We start from the raw sequence: 20,977 nt of genomic DNA on the forward strand, positions 1-20,977 counted from the left end.
ATACAAGTTTGGTAAAGTGTAGGTGAAATACAAGAAATCCATTGAGCTTAATCCCATTAGTTAATTTTAAGGACAATGTTAATGAAATACTATTATAATACTTATATAATTAAATTCCTTTACTTTACTTTACTTCTCAGCTCTAATCTTCTCTGGGAGTCATAATGTTCTGTTTACCTCTCACACATTGCACTGCAGGGAGATTGCACTCTTTAGGTATGCTCAATATTTGTGTGAAATGTTTTTCAATGATACATATTGTAGCTGTGAAGTAATAGCAATGTTGGTTTTATTTTCAATTAAAATAAAAGTCCATTTGTCAAAAGTCGGTCAAATTTGTCCATTTCCAAATAAAGTCCGAGTCTGTTACGATGCCAGTCCAGTCCTTGATCGTTGGTGAGGTTTTCAATTTCTATCTGTTTATTCTGTCCATGGCAGAATTTTTGAAGCCCAAGAACAGTGTATGGTAATGTCAAAAACAGTCTGCAGCACTACACTGCTCCAAAGGTCTCTGTGCACAAAATAAAAATCCAACCTGAATTGAAAATAAACTAAACACATACAAATGTATACAATGTGATTCCGTGAGTGACAGAGAAGGACTGGGCTGGCATATGGGAATTTTCCCGGTGGGCTAATGGGTAAATGGGCCGTTGTAGGCTGAGCTGACCCGTTGGCCCAGTCGGCCCTTTTGGCCCCTTTGGCCCCTGTCTAGAGACCTGTGGCGGACGGGACTGCCCACGGGTCGAATGCTGCAGGATCAGGATTTGCGTGGCAGTGGGCAAGGTGTATGCATGAGCACTTGCAGGTGGAGACGGGAGGAGGAGAGCTCTGCGTCAGATGGATGTATCATCACAGGACACTTGGACCATGTGAGTAGAAGATCGCTGATGAAACTTTATGAATGAGGCTGAGCGCGATGCGAGAGGCGTGACCACAGCGCAGTCTGTGAATGAGCTTTTCACTGTCATACATTTCTCCCTCTGAACCGTTTTAGTGGAATTAGTTGAATTCAGTTTATTTAAAGACCGTCCCGTGCGCGTCTCTAGTCCAGAGCTGACTAAACATGGGCCATTCATGGACTCATCTCATTGCAGTAATATCGGTAATACTAGGCCTATTTGAACTGTACTCTGCATTGTGTATGTTAAATTTGGTTTAAAGCAGTGGTTCTCAAACAGAGAGTAGGCTATAGGCCACAGAACATTAGGCTCCTCAGGTGATGTTTAGGGTACTGTATAAGTAAGTTTTCCAGTTGAGGGTCCTTCACCTGATTTTCTCATAACATTGTTCTTGCTTTGCCTAGAAGGTTCCACAGTATGATATAAACTTATCTATATTTCAATAATCCAGTTAAAGGAGTTCCCATTGCCAAAAATCTATATGAACCAATATTCAGCTCTGTTTATGGAACAAACCTATTGAATCAAGCTGACATTATATAGTAGGATATCATACAACTATGGCCAACTGAGTCTATAAAATAAATAGTTAAAAATAAGGGAATTATCACTATTTCCCCCCCTGATTTTTCCCAGACCCCCCTGCAAGACTGTCCCATAAACACAATGACATCCCACAGAAACATACATGTAATGAACACAAACAACAGAGCATACTGCCATGCAGCTGTGCAGCACACCCTCTGATGATCGATGAAAACGTGTAACACAGGATAGTCACACATTTACTTTCTGTGTAAAAATGGGGGCATACAAGCCCATGTATTGACTCTTATAATTGCCCATCTAGGTTTTCTGTCAGCCAACCCAAGTTCAGTGGGCAAGAACTGGCCCTGCACAGAAAAAGGGATCAGAAGATGGGGGGAAAAGTATTTCCTAGGTAAACAAACGATCGTCCGATACGGTTGATTAAACATTTTCACCTGCCCACATTGGGCAAATACTTAGTCTCCAATAAAGTCCAGGTCCCTTTCATTGAACCAAAGGGAAAAAGGAGAGGATGTCAGATGGTTCAGGGATCCATATCCGCTAATACCTCTTCCGGTGTAGTAAATATTTTTATTTTTAAGTGGGGATAAAGCAGAGCGTAAGATTTTACTTGGTGAAAAGTTTTGCATTTCTTGACCACTCTCGCAGTTGAAGAAAGAAACGTGGAGCTTGTTTAATCCGGTCTGGCCCATGATAAGACGTCTAGATGCCGCCATGACATTCAGTTCATCAATTAAGTTATCAAACTTCAGTATAATAGGCCTTGGACACTAGTTCTGGGCTTGGGAGCTATGGAGTGAAATGCACTGTCAAGCACTGTCTATATTTTCTATTTATTTTCTGTTCTGCAATCAAGGTCTCCATTAACTTGACCACATCTTTTCCTTCAGTGTCCTCTGGAAGATCGATAATCGAGTCGTTCACTTTGTAACTCGAAATACATACCTGATTTGTCAAATCTGCCACTTTGGCTTGTAGGGCAGAGACCGTGTCTTTCAAATCAGTGATCTCCTCCTTGGCAGCTGTGGCTCAGCTCTCCAGTTAAGCATTCTTGGATTTCAAATCCCACACACCAGGGACGCATATATCTTTGCATCTACTGCCTTTGTAATCTTATCAGTTGTCTCCCACCATTATCACCGGGTCATCTCACTCCCGGACTCCTCCGGAGCCGAGTCTGATCCGGAGCAGGCACAGAAGGGGGTCGGAGCAACGCCAAAGCTAGCTAGCTTAGTTGTAGCATTGCTTGCGGTTCTCTGTGATGATTTCCTTCTTCGTAGACATGTTCCTGAAATAATAATCCAAGCTCATTATATCCTCCCATGTAGAAATATTGAATCTCCTCAGGTAAACTAGTATAGAATGGTTTCGACTGTCGCCAGACAGACACAACCAAGCAAGGCAGCCATCATCCCAAAGCCACCAACCTTTTTAAAATACATTCTACATTCATCAACTATATGTACATTTTACATATAGTTGATGGCAAATCATTCATTTATTTATCCATGCTCACTGTTAATAGGATGTTCTCAAGCAGAGTTAGAGCTTTTCACCGTCATAATGTTTTGGCTGTCATGGCTCAAAAAGCTTGACCCACAGCTTCAGCCTGTATTGTCTCTTATCTGTTTCAGCCCTAGCTCTCTCGACATGATGCGCAGGCTCCTTTTCACTTATCTAAGCCCTGGGGACAGTCTTTACTTTAGCGACTCTGTGTTTACGTCTTTAGCTCACAGCTTTCTTGGCTAATGACGCGATACTGTTTCAAAGGGCTTTAGCTGTCTATGCCCATGTAATTAAGTTGCTCTAAGCCTATATTCACCAGGGGCCAGGACTGTTTGCCAAAAGCATCAAGAGCCAGGAAATTGAATGTTTTTGTGAATATTTATGTAAGGATGCATACATCGAGGCAATAAACAGTGCATACATGTTTTTGTTTCAAAAAATGGTTTCTATAGTTATTTTCTTGAAGGCATACATCTTCAAGTTGTTATTGTTGTTGTTGCTGTTGTTTTTTATCATAGTATCTATTTATGTGTTGTATTATTAGGCATCAAGTGAATCTTATGTCTTCATATTTTAAGTTAGAAACATGTAAAATTGTGTTTGAATTGCAATTAACAAGAGTCAAATTGTGATGGCTAAATGACTGGATCAGAGCACCTCCCATACCAAGTGATTGAGTCTGCAGTGGCCAGTGTCTCAAATGTGAGAAAGAAAGGAACATTGAAGAACTGGAAACAGGCAATGCACATGACATGGTCAACGGACAAAACTATAGCTGAACAACACTCATGTTTATCCAAAGTTTGTGTTGTTTTAAGTCATTTTCAGGATATTTTCTTTCATTTCTAGTTTTGTTAACAAGTAAATGAGTAAAGAACATGAGTAAATAAACTGCAGGGCACCATGGGAGAATTTACAACTGACTAATGTGAAATTATTTCCTAGAAAGTACAAACTATTACATTTGGTAAATGTATATATCAGTAAGCATTAAAAGTAACTGGTTTAATTTGATTCATAGTCAGCTTGTGACCACATTGCCTATTCGAATGCTACTGGTGGAGTCAGACAGAGGCTCATGGTCATAGTTTGCCCTGCATAGTTATCTTTTGACCTGATTGAATACAGTTAGGCCTGGAGCACAACATATTATTTTATTTAGATAGATAATATGCCAATATATATGTATTTTACTGATCCTGAGTGAAAGTACTTTTTGTGTTAACCGCTATGCACTTTGTTGACCTCTTGCTGAAGTCATGTTTTCCTTTTTCCAATCATTGCTTTTTGAGAACTATTACGGTAAGTTGTCTTGATTCGTTTCTATTCTCATTAATTATCAGGTCAAGTACATTCTTGATGGATTTTGGCACAAACTAACTCAAAATAAGTAATTATATTGGATGCTTCACGCCCCATGTCACAACAACATGGCAACATGTATCCGACAGGTACTTTCAGTGTTCACACACACACACGCACACACGCACACACACGCACACGCACACACACACGCAGTCCGTCCTCACTCGTGACCATGTTGCCTGCATGGCCAGATGGGATCAATACTGATTCTGTCGGTGATAAATGGACCAGTGCTCATATGTTGGGTTATAATGTGTCAAATACATGAGAAATATATAGGCTCACGGCAGGATGCAACATAGGACTGTGCCAGCTCATTTTCAACATGCTGGGAACATTACATATATGTACCATACCACCCACAAACATACTTTGATGATGCTGGAGGAAACACTTTTGAGCACCTTGCACGGCGTTAACTAGGGCTCCACGATGTTGAGAATTATTGTGATTTGAGATATGGCTGTTATGAACTGCAATATTGATAGTATTGCAATATTTGAACACACTACACACACAAGGATAGCAAAAAAAAATTGTAATCGACTCAACAATAATTTGTATTGGATATATGTCTTCAAACAAATAAAGATTAAAATAAAGACTCAAGGCTTCTAGACAGAATAATTACAAATAAAAGAGATTATTGATGTAAACCAGAAATGGTTTATTATTATCTGATTATTTGATTTAACAATACTGCTTTCTTTGCTATAAAAAGGTATTTTAGTGAGTGTTTTAAAGTCTGTATAGTCGAAAAAACAATTGCGATGATCAAAATGCGATGACAAATGAAGCCTGCGTAAATTCAGCCTGGAAGACCTAACTCCACCCATCTACGTCAAGGCCTCCATGGAAGGACCCCTCTCCCCAGCTCCATCATCGCACTCAAGCGGGCGCCCGCCTGTCCGTCTGTGAGAGTCAGATCCCTCACTTCACCATGGACTCTCCCAGGTTTCTGCGCTTATCCCAAAGAGGTTATGCAGTTTTTCCCGGCCAAGAAGGAGGGTGAAAGGTCAGGGGGCGTCTGTACAATGGCCCTCGCACCGGCTCCTCATCCCCAATCAACGCTCTCAAGTGACTCCTCCCCGCTCCAATCAGCGCACAGGCGGTCATATTTAAGCCAACAGGCTGATGGCTCGGCCGCTCAAACCGTACTGCGACCCACCACCTCCCCAGCTCCTCCTCTACATTCCCCTCATCCTCTTCCTCCTCTTCACATCTACCACCACCAGGCTCCGGGGGGAGACATCTAATACAAATAGATCATGGAGTGCCCATGATCACTGTCTTCCACCGGGGTCTGAGCGCCAAATAACCCACGTAATAAAGCTTGCTAAACAGTCCTTTCTCGTCGTCTCTGCGTCTCTCCAGGGTGAATTATATATACCGGTAGTCTACTAGCAACAGGTAGTTGATTCATCGTTGCAGCTCTATTTTTGGCAGTCCTTTCAGTTGTATATAAATATATACAGAGACTAAATCAAGGCAATAGAATCTGCCTTTTTCAAAATTTACATTTAACAACAGTACATTTCTGTTTGTTGGAGAACCTGTTTATAAGATAAGATAAGATAAGATATTCCTTTATTGTCCCACATGGGGAAATTTCATGTCAATAATTGTGACAATATTGGCATATACAGTAGATTATTTTGCAATATACAGTGCTGCCCCAGCATTAGCATCATAAAGGTACATAACAACAGTCTCTTACCCCACGAGACCATATCTCCTGGACGTAAAGAGGCGACAGGAACTGAGACACTCCCTCCAGACGCACTCCTTCTTTGGTCACTCTGAGGTTCCCCATGCCCTCCTGAAATCAAGAGACAAGCAGCATTTTATTATGTCCACAAACAAGAATGTACAAATAATTTGTTTTCACACACACAGAGCCTTGAGTTGAAAAAATAATACAATTATATTTCTTACACATACCAATAATGTGACCTTCAAAAAGAGTACATTTATACAACAAACATTTGAAAGTGTACAGCAGTACAAACATGTATATGTTATATTTCATTACAGATCATAAACCGATGCAAGACTCAAAACAACACACAATTAAACTCAACACAATCCATTCTTTATTAAATCAATCAGATATATCCCTTCAAATACTTTGGTAGGTTGATATATTTAAACTGCAATTTAATTTAATTTAATTAAATAATTAGACAAAAACATTAAAAGGAAATATTGCTATTTACACTCATCAATTTTGGTAAAAGAAACATCAAGTTAGAATCTCCACCCAGTCTGACAGAAGTTTTAGCGGTTTAGCTCATTTAGGATATGCACACCAAGCACTCCATGGATCTAAAAAAAAAGAGAGAAAAAAAGCACTCTTAATGAGTGCAGTGTATTATTGATGGGCGTTGGGAATACTGCCTTTTCACGGTCTGTTTCGTCCTCAGTGAACTCGAAGAGTGCACAAAATCTCCAGCAATTAATTATTAAATTATTTTGTCAATTTTCCAACAGTACGTACCCATGATAGCTTCAAACACTGCACAGAAGCAGCAGTTGAAGGCAGATGACAAAACTGATTTTATGCCACAGTTGATGTACATGTTACGCTTTGTTGCAGCAACTCTAAGTGCACCAGTTTCTGTCACTATTAATGGGCGGACATGAACCAAGGTATCAAAGTGCTGACAAATTACTCTTTTTTTTTTTCAGAATTAGACTGATTTTGTCCACAACAAAGGAAAAAAGAACACTGTTACAAAGGAAAAAAGAACACTGTTTCAAAGTGTGACGGATTGGGTGAAAGGGCTCGTGCTGGGAAAATTGAAATTAAAAGAAAGGAGGCCTGCACAGGAAGTGTGTTGTCATATAAATCATAGGGAGTCTTCACAGACAAAGGTCAGTGCTCAAGAACCATTCAAAGGTACAATGGGCTGCTGTGATACATTTGTGTAAGTAATAGAAGTCTTAAAATGTTAGGCAATGCCGGGTTGGCCTTGTGGTTTCGGAATAATGGGCGGGAGTTCAATCTGCGGAACGTTCTGGCGATCCAGTCACAGGGTTTGTGTCAGGCTGTGGTTGCTTACTTATGTAGCACAGGGCTGGGTAAACGTTTATAGAGGTGGGGGGTGTTGGAGACTGAGCCGAGGATGAGGAGCAAGAGGATGTTCTAACGCGCTTGGACTTCATGGGCCTAGAAACACCAAAGTGATGGAAGAAGGACTTCTAAAGGATAAAACGACAAAGACGTCCCATGACCTCATGGGCTTTGTAAAACAACAAAGACGTCCCATGATCTCATGGGCTTTGTACTTCCAAAGCACCGAACGTCAAAGAGGGCGAGGAAGGTGAAGAAGAGTCTCCCTGGAATAAAGCCGGTTGGTCTCTGACACAACAACTATTCTAGTCACAAAAACACATCATGACCTCATGGGCTTTGTAACGCCAAAGCAATGGGAGGAGTACTTTTACGGACTACGACAGAGTCTGAGGACTACGAAACGTCAACAACAACAACAACAACAACAACAACAACAACAACAACAACAACAACAACAACAACAAGACATCTCGAACTTTTAAGGACTACGATAAAGTCTGAGGAATAAAGTCTGACGGTAATGCAACACTCGGATGCCAACCGCCATAAAACAAGGAATAAAGTCTGTCGGTAATGTAACACTTGGATACCAACCGCCATAAAACAACAACAAGAATAAAGTCTAAAGAATAAAGTCTAAAGTCTAAGACCTCGTGTACTTGTACCTGTGAGATTCAATAAAGCTTGTATATCACGTCACAGTCTGGCGGTAATGCAACACATTGGATGCCAACCGCCATAAAACAACAACAACAACAACAACAACAACTACGAAACGTCTGAGGAATAAAGTCTGACGGTAATGCAACACTCGGATGCCAACCGCCATAAAACAACAACAACCACAACAACAACAAAATTGAAATTAAAAGAAAGGAGGCCTGCACAGGAAGTGTGTTGTCATATAAATCATAGGGAGTCTTCACAGACAAAGGTCAGTGCTCAAGAACCAGTAATACATTTGTGTAAGTAATAGAAGTCTTAAAATGTTAGGCAATGTATTTTTATGTTATTTCACCTTTCACTGGAAAAAGATTTAACCCTTACGCACATAATGTCGGGAATCAAGTGCTTGAGGGGCACCAACCTGCCAGGCAGTTTGGAGTGAGTGACATATGCTGTTCAGAAACTGCACTGTTCATTTTACTATTAAACAGTGAGCCTTGCCTACATTGTTTTAGTTCTTTATCAGTTCAAACTAGGACTGTTTCCTCTCTCTCCGTGTTTGAGATGCGCAGATGCAGCTACAAGCCACAGACTCAGACAGATCAGGGGCACAGTTTTCGTCAGCATATGTATTCTATAAACCACAAAGAGCAAAAAAGTATTCACTTTAAGAAAATTTGCCTCAAATTAAATTGGAACCTGTGACAATGAGAGAATAAAACAAGACATGCCCTGCACCCAGCTGGCACAAAGACAAAGTGGTTCAACTTCTTAAAAAAGTCTAAGTTTTCATAAATGCAATAGAAAGCATCAATAGTTTGCAGCTTTAGTATTTTCTAGAGCCTCAATCTGTTTTGCAGGAACGCAGGAGAAGGGCTCCAGGTGATGTTGGAGCAAGGAAATTTAGGGACTGCGGGGGCCCTCATTATAAACTGAGTGATGAGTCACTAGTAATATTACATATAAAATACAGAAAATGTAATGATTTGTTAAATTCTTCTTGGTTTGGGGCCCTCAGATCCCACTTAGGGTTATGATATTAAATAAAGTCTATTTTTTTTAGTACAACTTTAATGGTCACCTTAAGGTTGTATTACAGATACCAAACCCCTATATATTTTGTATATGTTTAAAATGGGTTGGGGGCATGGGGGCACCACTGATTTTGGCTTCGGGGACCCGAATGTCTAACAACGGCCCTGTTTACCACTGTTATCAATATTGCACAATATTACCTTGTACTCATATATCCCTCTGCACATAATGAGCCCATCTTAAACTTTCTAACATGATAATCCACATCTGTTGCGTTTTAGGTGCGATGCATTTGAATCCGTGGCACAGCAGCCTTCCACAGCGGCAGAGGCGTCTACATTGAGCCGTGTGATAAAAGTGGCTTAGTGCCAGCTGCAGATCAGTGCTGGAGCGTTTCACCCGTTTCCACGCGGCTGAGAGATGGTTGGATCAGACTTATACATGGTCAGATTAAATTCCTTTCAAACAGCCATGCGGGGTATTAGAGCTCGACAGCAAGCGAGGAGGCACCTACTGTACCATGTCAAATCGATGCTTATGGCAGAGCGACAGTGGTGGAACAACTGTGAAAAGTCGTATAGAAACATTGGTCCGTCAATAATAATCTTTGCTTCACAAATTAACTTCTGGTGCATTTTTTTTTGTCTCGGAAAGTTCTGACAAGTGAAGTTCTTTGGGGAAAGGAGGACAAAACTAATGTAAATCCATTCAATTTGGTTGACAATTGAACAAAACCTCCTCCCCAGGCAGAAAGTGTCAATGACAACAAATTAGTCTTGCTTCCCTGCGTCCGTGCTTTCTTTTCATGTTGGCAAATATTGATGAAAACGTCCATGAAGATAGGAATTCAGTTGGGAGTGCTGCTGCAAATTACCATTAATTGTTAGGAGCAACAAAGCAACAAAGCTTATCAAATTGGAAATGTACTCAAGGCACAAGCGAGAATAGAAAGTGGGCGAATGAGAGGAAATGAGAGAGAAACATTGATAGGGAGAAGACTCCAGCAACCACAGATACATACATACAAGAAAATATTTAACCATCCATCTAAATGCGGCTGAAGTTTTGGGAATGAAAGTTAGCTGTAGAAATTTCCTCACCAAAAAATCTTCATAGCTTCATGCAACCGTCTCTAAATTTGTCTCTAACTAAACGTAATAAATCCCAATAACGGTACAATATTGAATATTTTATATCTTAATTACGTTAAAATATCTCTAGTTTTCTTTCTTTTTTCTTAACCACTAACCAAGGAAACAGTCATAACTTTACTTGTATAATGAATATTGCTCATTTCAAACTACAATCAAGACCTTTCTTGTGCTGTGACCAGAGCAATAACAGTGTGCGCCTTCTTCAGCCATCATTCCACGCAGATTGCTGGTTTCAAAAGAGACTTGTATTAAGGCTAACAGCTTTATACATCCTCTTATCCCTGGGTCTATAGCTGTACATCACACCACTTGACACACATACATTTACAAAATAGATGTGAAAGTGTTGGATCAATACAGAAGCTGACCTGGTGCTGCTGTTAGATTGCATTACACCGACTGCCTTCTGAATGGAGTATGCAAGTATCTTAAAGGGCTCTGGTCAAATAACAGTATAGTACAAGTCATTTTTGTATTTATAGACTTTGGTTAAATGATGGGTTGAATGCAATAGTGTCTCAGAGACACCTGTCAGAAGTTGTGGGGGACAACCACAATCATGTGCTCAGGGACCCTGTCCAAATCTTGAGCCAGGATGTTGGTCATGATTACTTGGATGGAGGAAACTTGCTGTAAGCAAGGTTGGTCGGGGGAAATGGGAGAACTAGGGGGAAAGCCGTTCCATTACTAAAATTTCATGGGAATATATTACAAAAAATAACAGAGGAATGTGGTGGAGACAGTTTATGTTAATGAACATAAATGATACATGCCGTAAACATGCTGGATTGTATCCATGGGCAATTTCCATCTGTCGAACACAAACACACTCACTCATTATTCATACATACATGCATGCATACTTGCACACTATTTACATGTTGCAATATTCAATCCGTCTATAAAGATTATGTGCATGTGTGTAATTATTATAAATGTGAGCAATAATTATTAATACATTTGGACAGAGAAGTACAAATCAATTGTAAAAGTAAATAATTCAAATAGATAATAGTAATTATTGCATCAAGTCAATAGTAAGGGTTGCACTGGAAGGGCATCTTGCGAAAATAAATGTATTTGCAAATCACTGCACACAACACTTGATTTACTAAAATCAAAATAGTGATTGAGAAGCGAAAATTAATTATTTTGATCCAAATATAAACTCATAAAAGCAAGAGATGCTTGTGGCAGACAATAGCTCAACAGCTAATGTATATCTGCAGTCCTTGGGGGAGTGTCATAATGATCAGAGTGGGACGGGCCAGTACACTCAAGGACATGACTGAGTGTATGTGGACATTTCCTCTCATTGAAACATGATCATTTTAAGAACATGATGGATTCCTTCATTGTCTGGGGTTAACTGGGACAGTGTCTCATTTGATGTCCGATATACAAGGTTATGCACACAGCCATCACAGAGAAGCTCCTACATGTTTATCACAGTGACTTTTAGGTGTCCACACACACTTCTCAAATCCTTTGTCCCTGCGGTGATGGATTGGCTGAGAAAGTATTTTGCCGGCACTTCTAATATTCAGGACTGTTGTAATTTTTCACACAACCTTTTATGTCAGCCAGCAGGGAAAGGGAGAGAGCCATGCCACCTTTGCCTTGGGAAAAGAGCTGAAAATGACTGAGGAGATGAACAAATTAGGAAACGCCAAAAGTTCTTTGGCTGTCCTTTGGCTTTTTTTCTTTTTTTTGACCCTGTAGAGACACCATATGTGCCTCCAGTCAGAGGAAGACATTTGGGGGATGTTATTTTTGGCCAATTCATTTTTTCGTCGGTAACTCAACATTTTTGTATATTCTACTATATATATCAATAACATCTATAATATATCTATAACAATATAAAATAAATTAGCTAATAGTGTTATTCACTTGTAAACAGTGGCGTTCCCTCAGGAGTAGCAGAACATTCTCTACTAGCCCTGACATTTCAAAAAAGTTGACACAGTTTATTTATTACTTAAATAAATCATATGTATTTTTTATATTTACCATTCTCTCAATCATAACGTAGGTTGAAGGGTTAATGTTCTGTGAACTATAATTTTGCCCCTGGACGTAGCGTTCACAATAGCCTTTTCCAGGGGGTGGTTCCAGGTCGCTCTTTTGCTACCATCATGATGCTGGCATAAAGAGGCTGGATTGGCCGATGGACGCTAGAGTGGGATGGTACAAGTCCATATATGGCGATAGCATTTGAACCAATGACTGATACCTGTGACATCCAAAAGCACTGTGTGTGTGTGTGTGTGATGTTTACAGTCATGCATCCTATCCAGGCAAAGAAAGAAGTGAACAGTAAAATTGTTTGATTTTCAGTTTTTCAATTTAATACCATCATTGAAAAAAAGAAAAAGAAATAAAGCCTCGGAACGTTGTTTATTTATTATTTAATTATTTGTTTTGCACAACGCGGAGCGCTGGCTTTCACCCAGGGGTGCCCAGACTAAACCAACACTAAACCAGGTCCAAAACCCGGAGACGCTGAGCATAGAATGCACCGCAGTCCCCGTAGCACAGCTCTGCTTATAAACTCAACTTGCGATGTATAAACAAGGGCAGTCGGCAGCAGTGCCACAGGATCAAATGATCCCGAAGCGCACACCCCCAGACTGCTTCGATGACCCGCATAAGCCTCGGTGCCAGGCCGCTGAGCCCTTGGTGATAGTTGTTACGCACAGCTGGACACCTGAGTGCTCGGTGGGGTGCTGCTTGGTCCAGAGGGCGCAAGGACAGACCGCACTGTGGTCAGCTCCGGAGCCGATTGCCGGAGCCAAAAGCCTGATCGTACTTGTGGATTTTGTGTTGACAGTCTGTAGGATTTTGGGTGAATGTGATGACGGTGGGGATTTATCCAGTTTCCCAAAGAGACATTCCTTTCTATGCTGAGCACATGCAAGTCTGCACGGTCCAGACTGGTCCAGACCGCGCAGTACAGCTGTCCAACGCCAAAGGTGGAGGTGTCCAGCAAAGAGCTGAGTGCGTAACGGTGATGTGCTGTAAAAATTAGTTTTTTTATTCCCATGAAGGTTGTTTTATTATGATTATCTCATTCATATGGGGATAGTGACATGACTCCAGAGCACTTTGTTTTGAATTTTAGTAGTTACAATTCTGGCCATTCACAGAATGAACCATACCACGCCCTCAGTTTGCTTCACTCCACCTCATATTTCGGCATGATCACACCTCTTGTGTGGATAGAATTCCATGCCCTGCGCTATCGGCCATTGCGCCGATGCACTATGTCAGGAAATTTGCTCCTCAACGCCCAAGTTAACGCTAAGACCGGGGGTAAAATATGGCCCTTGGTCTTGATTTGGCGGATTTCATGTTAATGAATGTCTTATGCACAGGGCTTCAAGCTGCAAGCTCTGGCATTAGTACTCAACAATCACAGTCTCCCTCTAAAGTTGATTGACAGGCTCAAACAAGCACTAGTGCTGATTTAGTCCTGCCCAGGGCTTGCTCTCAGCCTAGCGTTAGACCCATGGCTAGGCCTGGCCCTATTTGTAATGACTCAAGCTACCACCAGTTGGCTTCAGATTGTCCCTTTGCCAAGTCTGTTGACGCTAGCTAATTGTTTAACTTTTTTGCAGAGTTTGAAAGAAAAAGAAAGAAGATTATTTCATTTGGAAAAATTGTAGGAGTTTATTGTTGTTACCCAAGTTAGCTGTAATGAAGCGTTCAATAGAGCAGCTAAAACCAAGCTGCAAATTATTTATTGACACGGACATGACGGGAGAAAGCACAGGATGAATCAGCTGTTTACACTTGGGATACACACAACAAGTGCTAAGGACTCATCTAAGAGGGCAGCAGCTGCCAGTGAGACTGAAATGTAATAATAATGTTGGTGTGTGTTATCATGATGTGTGTGTTACCCTATGATTCTATTGATTGATCAACTGAAGTTTTGTGTCACGGATAGTGGTCTCTGCAGCTGACCCAGGCCCAGGGGCCACGGTCCGAAACTGCTTGTAAAAGTTTTCATTCCTATGGCAGATTGGAGCTGCTGTATCCATGTGTAACTCAAACTGTTTAAAGACTTCTGTAAAGCAACATAAACAGGATACATGTAGACTTGAACAATACACTCTCAGAACAAACATTTATCAATCAATGCGGTCAAACGCTCTTTTTCTTGCTTTCTCTCTTTTTTTCTTCTCCTTTCTCTCTTTCTCGCACATTTTCTCTCTTTCGTTCTCTTGCTTTCTCTCTTTTTTTCTCCACAGTATAGCGTAAAACACATACTTTGAAGACGTACAATTGTAGTATTATGGTTTCCATTGATCTCTTGTCCACAGTCCAAAAGGATTTACGACAAAGCATGGGATGCAAATGGTGCAAATTATATTCGCAAATTAGAAAATTATGAAAGGCAAATGCTAGAAGACAGGATTCACTTTCTATGTGGTTTATTTAATATAAATTTGATATACCCGAAGCTGCTTGTTTTTGGGAACTTCAACCTCTTATTCAGAAAATCTATTCTGGAGGTAACCTTAGTGCAGTTATTGACAGCTCTACAGAAGGTAGTTGGCCAAGAAAGTCAGGCGACCTTAACAGCTCCCTTGGGCTGTAAGCCAGCCCTGCTGCATGTATTCCATCTCATTCTTTATCTTCCTCCATTCCTCACCACCAACTCTCTCCTCAACTGCCTTATCTTTCCTCCCGGTGCTTTCCACAAATTGCTCAACTCAGTTGATTTTGTGTCCCAACATGGCGGTGCCAAAGTGGAAGTTAGTCCCAGTAAAACCAGGTTTAAAATAGAAGTGGTAATGTAGGTATGTGAAGCCAAACTCTCTCTGGGGCTTAGAATGTGTAAGTTAACTTGCAAAAAAAAACTGTAAAGTGACATGTTTTGCAAGACAAGAAAGGGAAAAATAAACCCACGCTAGAACTTTGATAATCTAAAGAAAAGTACAATACAGTTATACCAAGGCTGGACAGGTAGAAAAAATGGCCCTACCGCGACAGCTATCGCAGCTGTATATCAATTTACTAACAAGAATGACATTACAAAAATATAAAGATACTTTTGATACAGTGGTTAGCATTCTCGCTGTCCTGGGATCAATTACCGGGTGACGCGGGGCCTTTCTGTGTAGAGTTTGCATGTTCTTCCCAGGGCACGTTCCTGCATCCAACACTGGCTGCCATGGCCTGGCCTGGGTGACAATGAGAAGGACTGGGCCGCATGTGACCCATGGAGCCGTGGTCAGACCAGGGAGAGCACATGAAGAGAGACCGTTGAAGCGCAGCGTCATGAAGAAATACAGTCAGGTGACTGCTTCAAATAATGTTATATCAGTTGAGTTCAAACATCTGATGAGAAGAAAAATCCATCCAGGGTGTTGCATGTGAACTCCTTGAAAAATTCACTATTTCAGAGCATGTCAGTGGTGAACTATGCCATGAGCCCTAGGCCTTCAGAGACTCATATTTACACATACAACTGTCTGTAAGAGTCCAATGATAAGGCTTCAGGGATTCAGCCCCTGCACACACCTGTGAAGGTGCTCTACAGACATTATTGGCTGCAGACGGGGCTGGCTGCAGACAGGTATCGCTGCAGACAGGTATCGCTGCAGACAGGTATCGCTGCAGACAGGTATCGCTGCAGACAGGTATCACTGCAGACAGGTATTGCTGCAGACAGGTATCGCTGCAGACAGGTTTCGCTGCAGACAGGTATCACTGCAGACAGGTATTGCTGCAGACAGGTATCGCTGCAGACAGGTATCACTGCAGACAGGTATTGCTGCAGACAGGTATCGCTGCAGACAGGTATCGCTGCAGACAGGTATCGCTGCAGGCAGGTATCGCTGTGAGCAATGAAAAGTCACTATAACAAGTGTAGAGAGAGAGTCTGCGTATAGGCCCTCTCCTTCTGTAGGCACCTGGGCTGATTCCCAGGTAAGCCCTTGCATTAAGATGTCCCAGAGCACTGAGGCCTGCCTGGGGGAGACAGTGTGGGCATCTGTGTCTATTGGGGAGAATGAGCTGGGTTGGAAACAAGTCCATTTACAGAAAAGTTCTGTAAAATAACTGCATTGAACCAACTCCTACGCAGTGGACGGAAAGAGAGGAGTTCATTACAGCCTGAGGCAACAAATCAATACTGGGTATTAAAATAGAAAATATTAACGGTTTGAAGGCAGAAAAGCACCTAAAGTTACAGCCAATGTCAGCAGAGTTAACATCTGAAATAACTTATGCTAAAAGGATGGATATTTATAGATATAGTAGTTTACAGGAGTTTAAACAGTGTTAGAAAAGCCACCTACACCTTAAAGGCGTAATGGAAGATTTCTCGGCAATTTGAGAACGCAGGTGGAAGTGCGCATGCGGACTGATACAACACACACGTGCGTTTGTTTATTAGCGCAACGGAGGCATCGCATCTCTCGTCTCCCGTAGATTTCCGTCTTCTTCTGAGTCAGCTCGAACTGTCTTTCTCCGTTTTCATTTTGTCCAGTACACTGAGGGAACTATATTATGATAGATCAATGCGCTTAGACACAGGGAAACGTGGGGACGAGCCACACGAGGCTGCAGGTGAGCGGTAGGTGCGTTTTATGATTGATACGTGGCAGGACTAATCGGCAGTCCACGCCACGAGGAAATAAGACTCAGATTTGGGCCAAAAAAATCGTCCATTCAACCTTTAAGCATGAGTAGAACAAGCTTATTTTGATATATTTCTGATCAATTTGGGAGAGACAGTGACACACTATATTTTTTAGATTGTATTGATTAATCACTGCTTGCCTTAACTGCCCTGACCCCTATTGTTGAGCTTATGAAGAAGTCAAAGTAAATGTTTGACAGGTTTGTCTTCATAACATTTCACAATCAGTGGATAAGATTGTAATGAGAAGAGATAAAGAGACATCAAAGGTCTCCTGAGGAGGGACCATTAAACTGTGTATGTGGCTGTGCTGACAAGTGGGCCAGCGTAACAGAGTCAAGGATGGGAGCAGTCACATTTTACACCTCTGCTGCCAAATCACCTCTGACTGACAAATCACAACCAAGGATTCCCCTGCACAGCCACACATTTAACAGACACAGCAACATAACAGGACCAGACAAGTGCACTTAGCAACACCTGGTTTTTATCAACAGCTGTGGCCTGCCTCACCTTTGCTGTGCCGGAGAGACACGGAGGGACCAATGACAACTAAAGGTCTGGTTAAGACAATCACAATGCCTGTCACATCATCCGAAATAAGAATGCTTAAGATATGTTGTTGTTTGTAGAATCATTTGCATATCCACATTTGTAATGTCACTCCTTTCCCTGCAATAGCTTAAGTTCTACACATTCAGAGAGGAACCGTATAGTTTGACGCCAACAGGTCAAGAACCAAAGCCAATCTGTGGCAAGGCTCACGATAAGAATGCATGTTTTTTAAGGTATGTTTTAACAATAAAAAAATCCTGTCACTAATAAAGGCAAGGTAGATGGTACTAATGTCATACTTGTAACTGTAACAAACGTGCAGCTGGCATTTTCATTTTCAAACTCCTTTCACAAAAAATTATACTGACAAACAAAGTAAGAGTCATAAGCTGCATTGTTTCAACATTGTCAAACATTGTCAAGTTATAAAAATAATTAAATTAGCAAAGGTAAATGAACAATAACAACCAGCATGTCACACATATGTAAAGCTCTGCCCTGATTTCAGCCCCCGTTTCAGACGTTTGTTAAAGACGTTTGACTCAGTCTGCAGTTTTAGGTCAGCGGGAGGAGAATTCCACAGGCCGGGTCCATTGGAGGAGAAACTGGACTGTCTAAAAGATGTTCTGAGCTTTGTAAGTACACACTCTCCACTGACAGAGGCTCTGGTGTTAGGTCTGAGAGCCATGACACCTGACAACCCGACCAGAGGAGGGGCTATGGCTAATGTAGCGCACTGTTACATATTTTCAGCATCATTTCATAATGAATGCAAACTTTAAAAGGGCTATCTGAAGATTGTGCATTTGTGTCTATTACTCCTAAACTGTGTTCCTTTGTGAGTCGTTTTATTCCTCTCCACAAATCCAAGCCAAAATATAATGACAAACAAGAAACTTTTCTACAATTTCAAGGATGAAGACTGAAGTAATCAGTGAAGTAGGCTTTGGTAAATCAGCCCACACACTCACACTCACTCTGAACAAACACTTTTCTCTCTGTAAGAAAAGAACAGCAATATAATAACACTAATATTCAGCAAGTTTGGAGACATATAGATTCACATTTTTCATGATGGATTGTTTTATGTTCATTTAGATTTGACTTCATGTCGTTATAACCACAATAAGTCCTTATACTGCACGCATTCCCTATAGGAAAATATACAGAACATATCCATACATGTAACATCTCACATAATCTATCCATTATTTGATTGTATAAAACGTTCAAATGATGCTTGTACTCCAAAAAGGCATAATAGCCCTGTGTTTTCCCCATTCCTTGAAGCAGATACGTGTTCATATGGGCTGTTTGCATGTGACAGATCAGCACAGTGCATCCAGTCGGCCACCACTCCCCAGTCTGCCAATCACTCTTCTCCAAACAACTGCCCCACACAGAGTTGGTCTCCTTCTTCTGTCAAAATATGTCAGGCTGTCAAGCATGACAAAAATTCTCCAGCTTTCATCTGTACTTGCCGTTAAGAAAAACTTGTACTCGGAGAAGAGCAAAAATGCAAAAATACAAAAATATAAACTCGTGCGCATTATTTTTGGCCATTGCTTTAAATTGTCAAATACAATGTTCTCATTCTGTCTTGAAATGTTTACCCCGCACCATCTGAAATGCCAAGCAAAGCATTTTCACCTCCAGCCTAATTCATGATAACAAAAATCCTATCTGACAAAGGCCTTCTTGAGTGACAAGTGACAGCTGATGTGGTTCAAATCCCAGGCAAACTACTTGTTCACTTGTCGGCCTCTGAATGATACGACCTGAATACCAAACAGGCTGGAAAAGATCAAGAAGGGCTACTCTGCTGCCGGCGGACAAGGAGGTGGCTGTGTGTGAGTGTCCATAGTCATCCACATGAACGCAGTCATCTGTGCAGGGCCATCATCTCATCATGTGTGGACCAAAAATTACCATATGAATTCATGTAAAACCTAGATCGTGTTATCAAAGATCTCCTGGACATTAACAGATGTATATTGCCTCAAATTGCCTGCATGTAGAGGACATATACACTGTTTTTCTCCTTCTCAGTAAATGGACACGCCAAGTCTCATGTGAAAGTGAGGACTTTTAAGTCTTAGGATCTGGCAACCAAAATAGATTTGCCATAAGTCCAATGTTTTTGTAATTCCATGGTTGTTAATAAAAATCAACCAATCAAATAAAAAGTTCAGTTTTACAAGTTACACACAACAAATGTTGTGCCAAACAGAAATTATCTACTGCCAAATCTCTTATTAAAATTATGTCATGCTAAGAAATCAAGTTAAGATGTTGATTATTTGGGGGTTATTGTGCCTTTTGAAACAAGCAATTTCCACGTGGCAGGTGACCTCTTAAGCCAGTTAAGCCCTGGAAACATAATACGGCGAGCTCCTTGACATGCTGTACAATAAATAAAACAATAAAATATAGAACTGCAGTGAGAACAGAAGGCTCGAGGGAAGGGCACTGCATGTTTTTGTCGCCTCGAAGAATTGAGAGAAACCAGCTGATGAGGTTATCACATGCCATCAATCAGAACTGGGCCTGAGCAAAGCAGAGACTGAGGAGCTCACAGTGTGTTCTGAGTGCATGCTGCTTGTATGAGATGTGCAGAGATACCAAGTCCTTTCAACTTATTATACAAGGGGTGTTCACACTATGGTAAGCAATTTATACTGGCCCTCGTGCCTCCTGTTTACATGTAATTGGTGCAAATGATCACACACAGAAGTTTCCATGTTCCAAGCCTTATTAAAGGTACGGTGGCCCTGTCAATGCTGTGTGAGCATCAATCTGAATGACTCTCTTTATTAACCTCAGCTCTGTGGCCCTCTGCTTTGAATGTTTTGTTGAAAAAAATGTGGACTTTTCTTCAATTAATCGAGTAAATGGTTAATTTTCTGTACATTACGTAAACATTTAAAAGCATAATCATTTTTTAAATAAACATTATAGTTCATAGTAAGAAACAAATAACAAATAAGGAGTTTCAGCTCAAAATAACATTTACATTTTCAATTTTTATTTTTTATGTTTTCTTCTTTTCTTCTTAATTTCACATGCAATTCACATGCAATCCAACAATCCAGCAACATTTCACTTTGTTTGTGCATAAATAATATATATAAAGAACTAATCGACTTGTCACAAGACTGTTTGTAAACTGTTACAGTAGCTAAGAATTCATTTTTGTTTTATGTCACATAACTTAAAATAAGAAACTTGTTTGCGACCAGTGTCTAGTGTTTTGAGCTGCAACTCTGCAGTCGTTTTGCAGCATTAGCCGTTCACTTTAGCCTCTGTGTCTTTGCCCCGCGGACTTTCTGTTTCATAATCGCGGTCGAGGCAACAGTGTGTGCGGTTCAATGGAAGAAGTGGTAATCTATCGGATGTTAAAACTCTAAGATGAATGTGGTGTTCCCCAAGGCAGCTGTCTGGGGCCACTTCTACATGTCATATTTACTAAAGATCTAAAGTTCTGGATAAAGCATCAGTGCCCATATGCTGATGA

At 40.9% G+C, this 20,977-nt stretch overlaps 1 protein-coding gene across 1 annotated transcript in view; it reads right to left on the reverse strand.

Moving 5' to 3' along the window:
- Window positions 1-20,977, reverse strand: part of LOC140377171 (zeta-sarcoglycan-like) — a 352,061-nt gene that overhangs the window by 123,057 nt on the left and 208,027 nt on the right. The window contains exon 3 of the mRNA XM_072462496.1: window positions 6,040-6,141. Within this exon, the coding sequence (XP_072318597.1) occupies window positions 6,040-6,141 (102 nt within the window). The remainder of the gene's footprint in view (window positions 1-6,039; window positions 6,142-20,977) is intronic.

Source organism: Eucyclogobius newberryi, unplaced genomic scaffold (genome assembly GCF_026437365.1).
Source record: "Eucyclogobius newberryi isolate DKJ021-1_F unplaced genomic scaffold, fEucNew1.0.hap1 SCAF_4, whole genome shotgun sequence".
In the NCBI taxonomy this organism is placed as follows: Eukaryota; Metazoa; Chordata; class Actinopteri; order Gobiiformes; family Gobiidae; genus Eucyclogobius; species Eucyclogobius newberryi.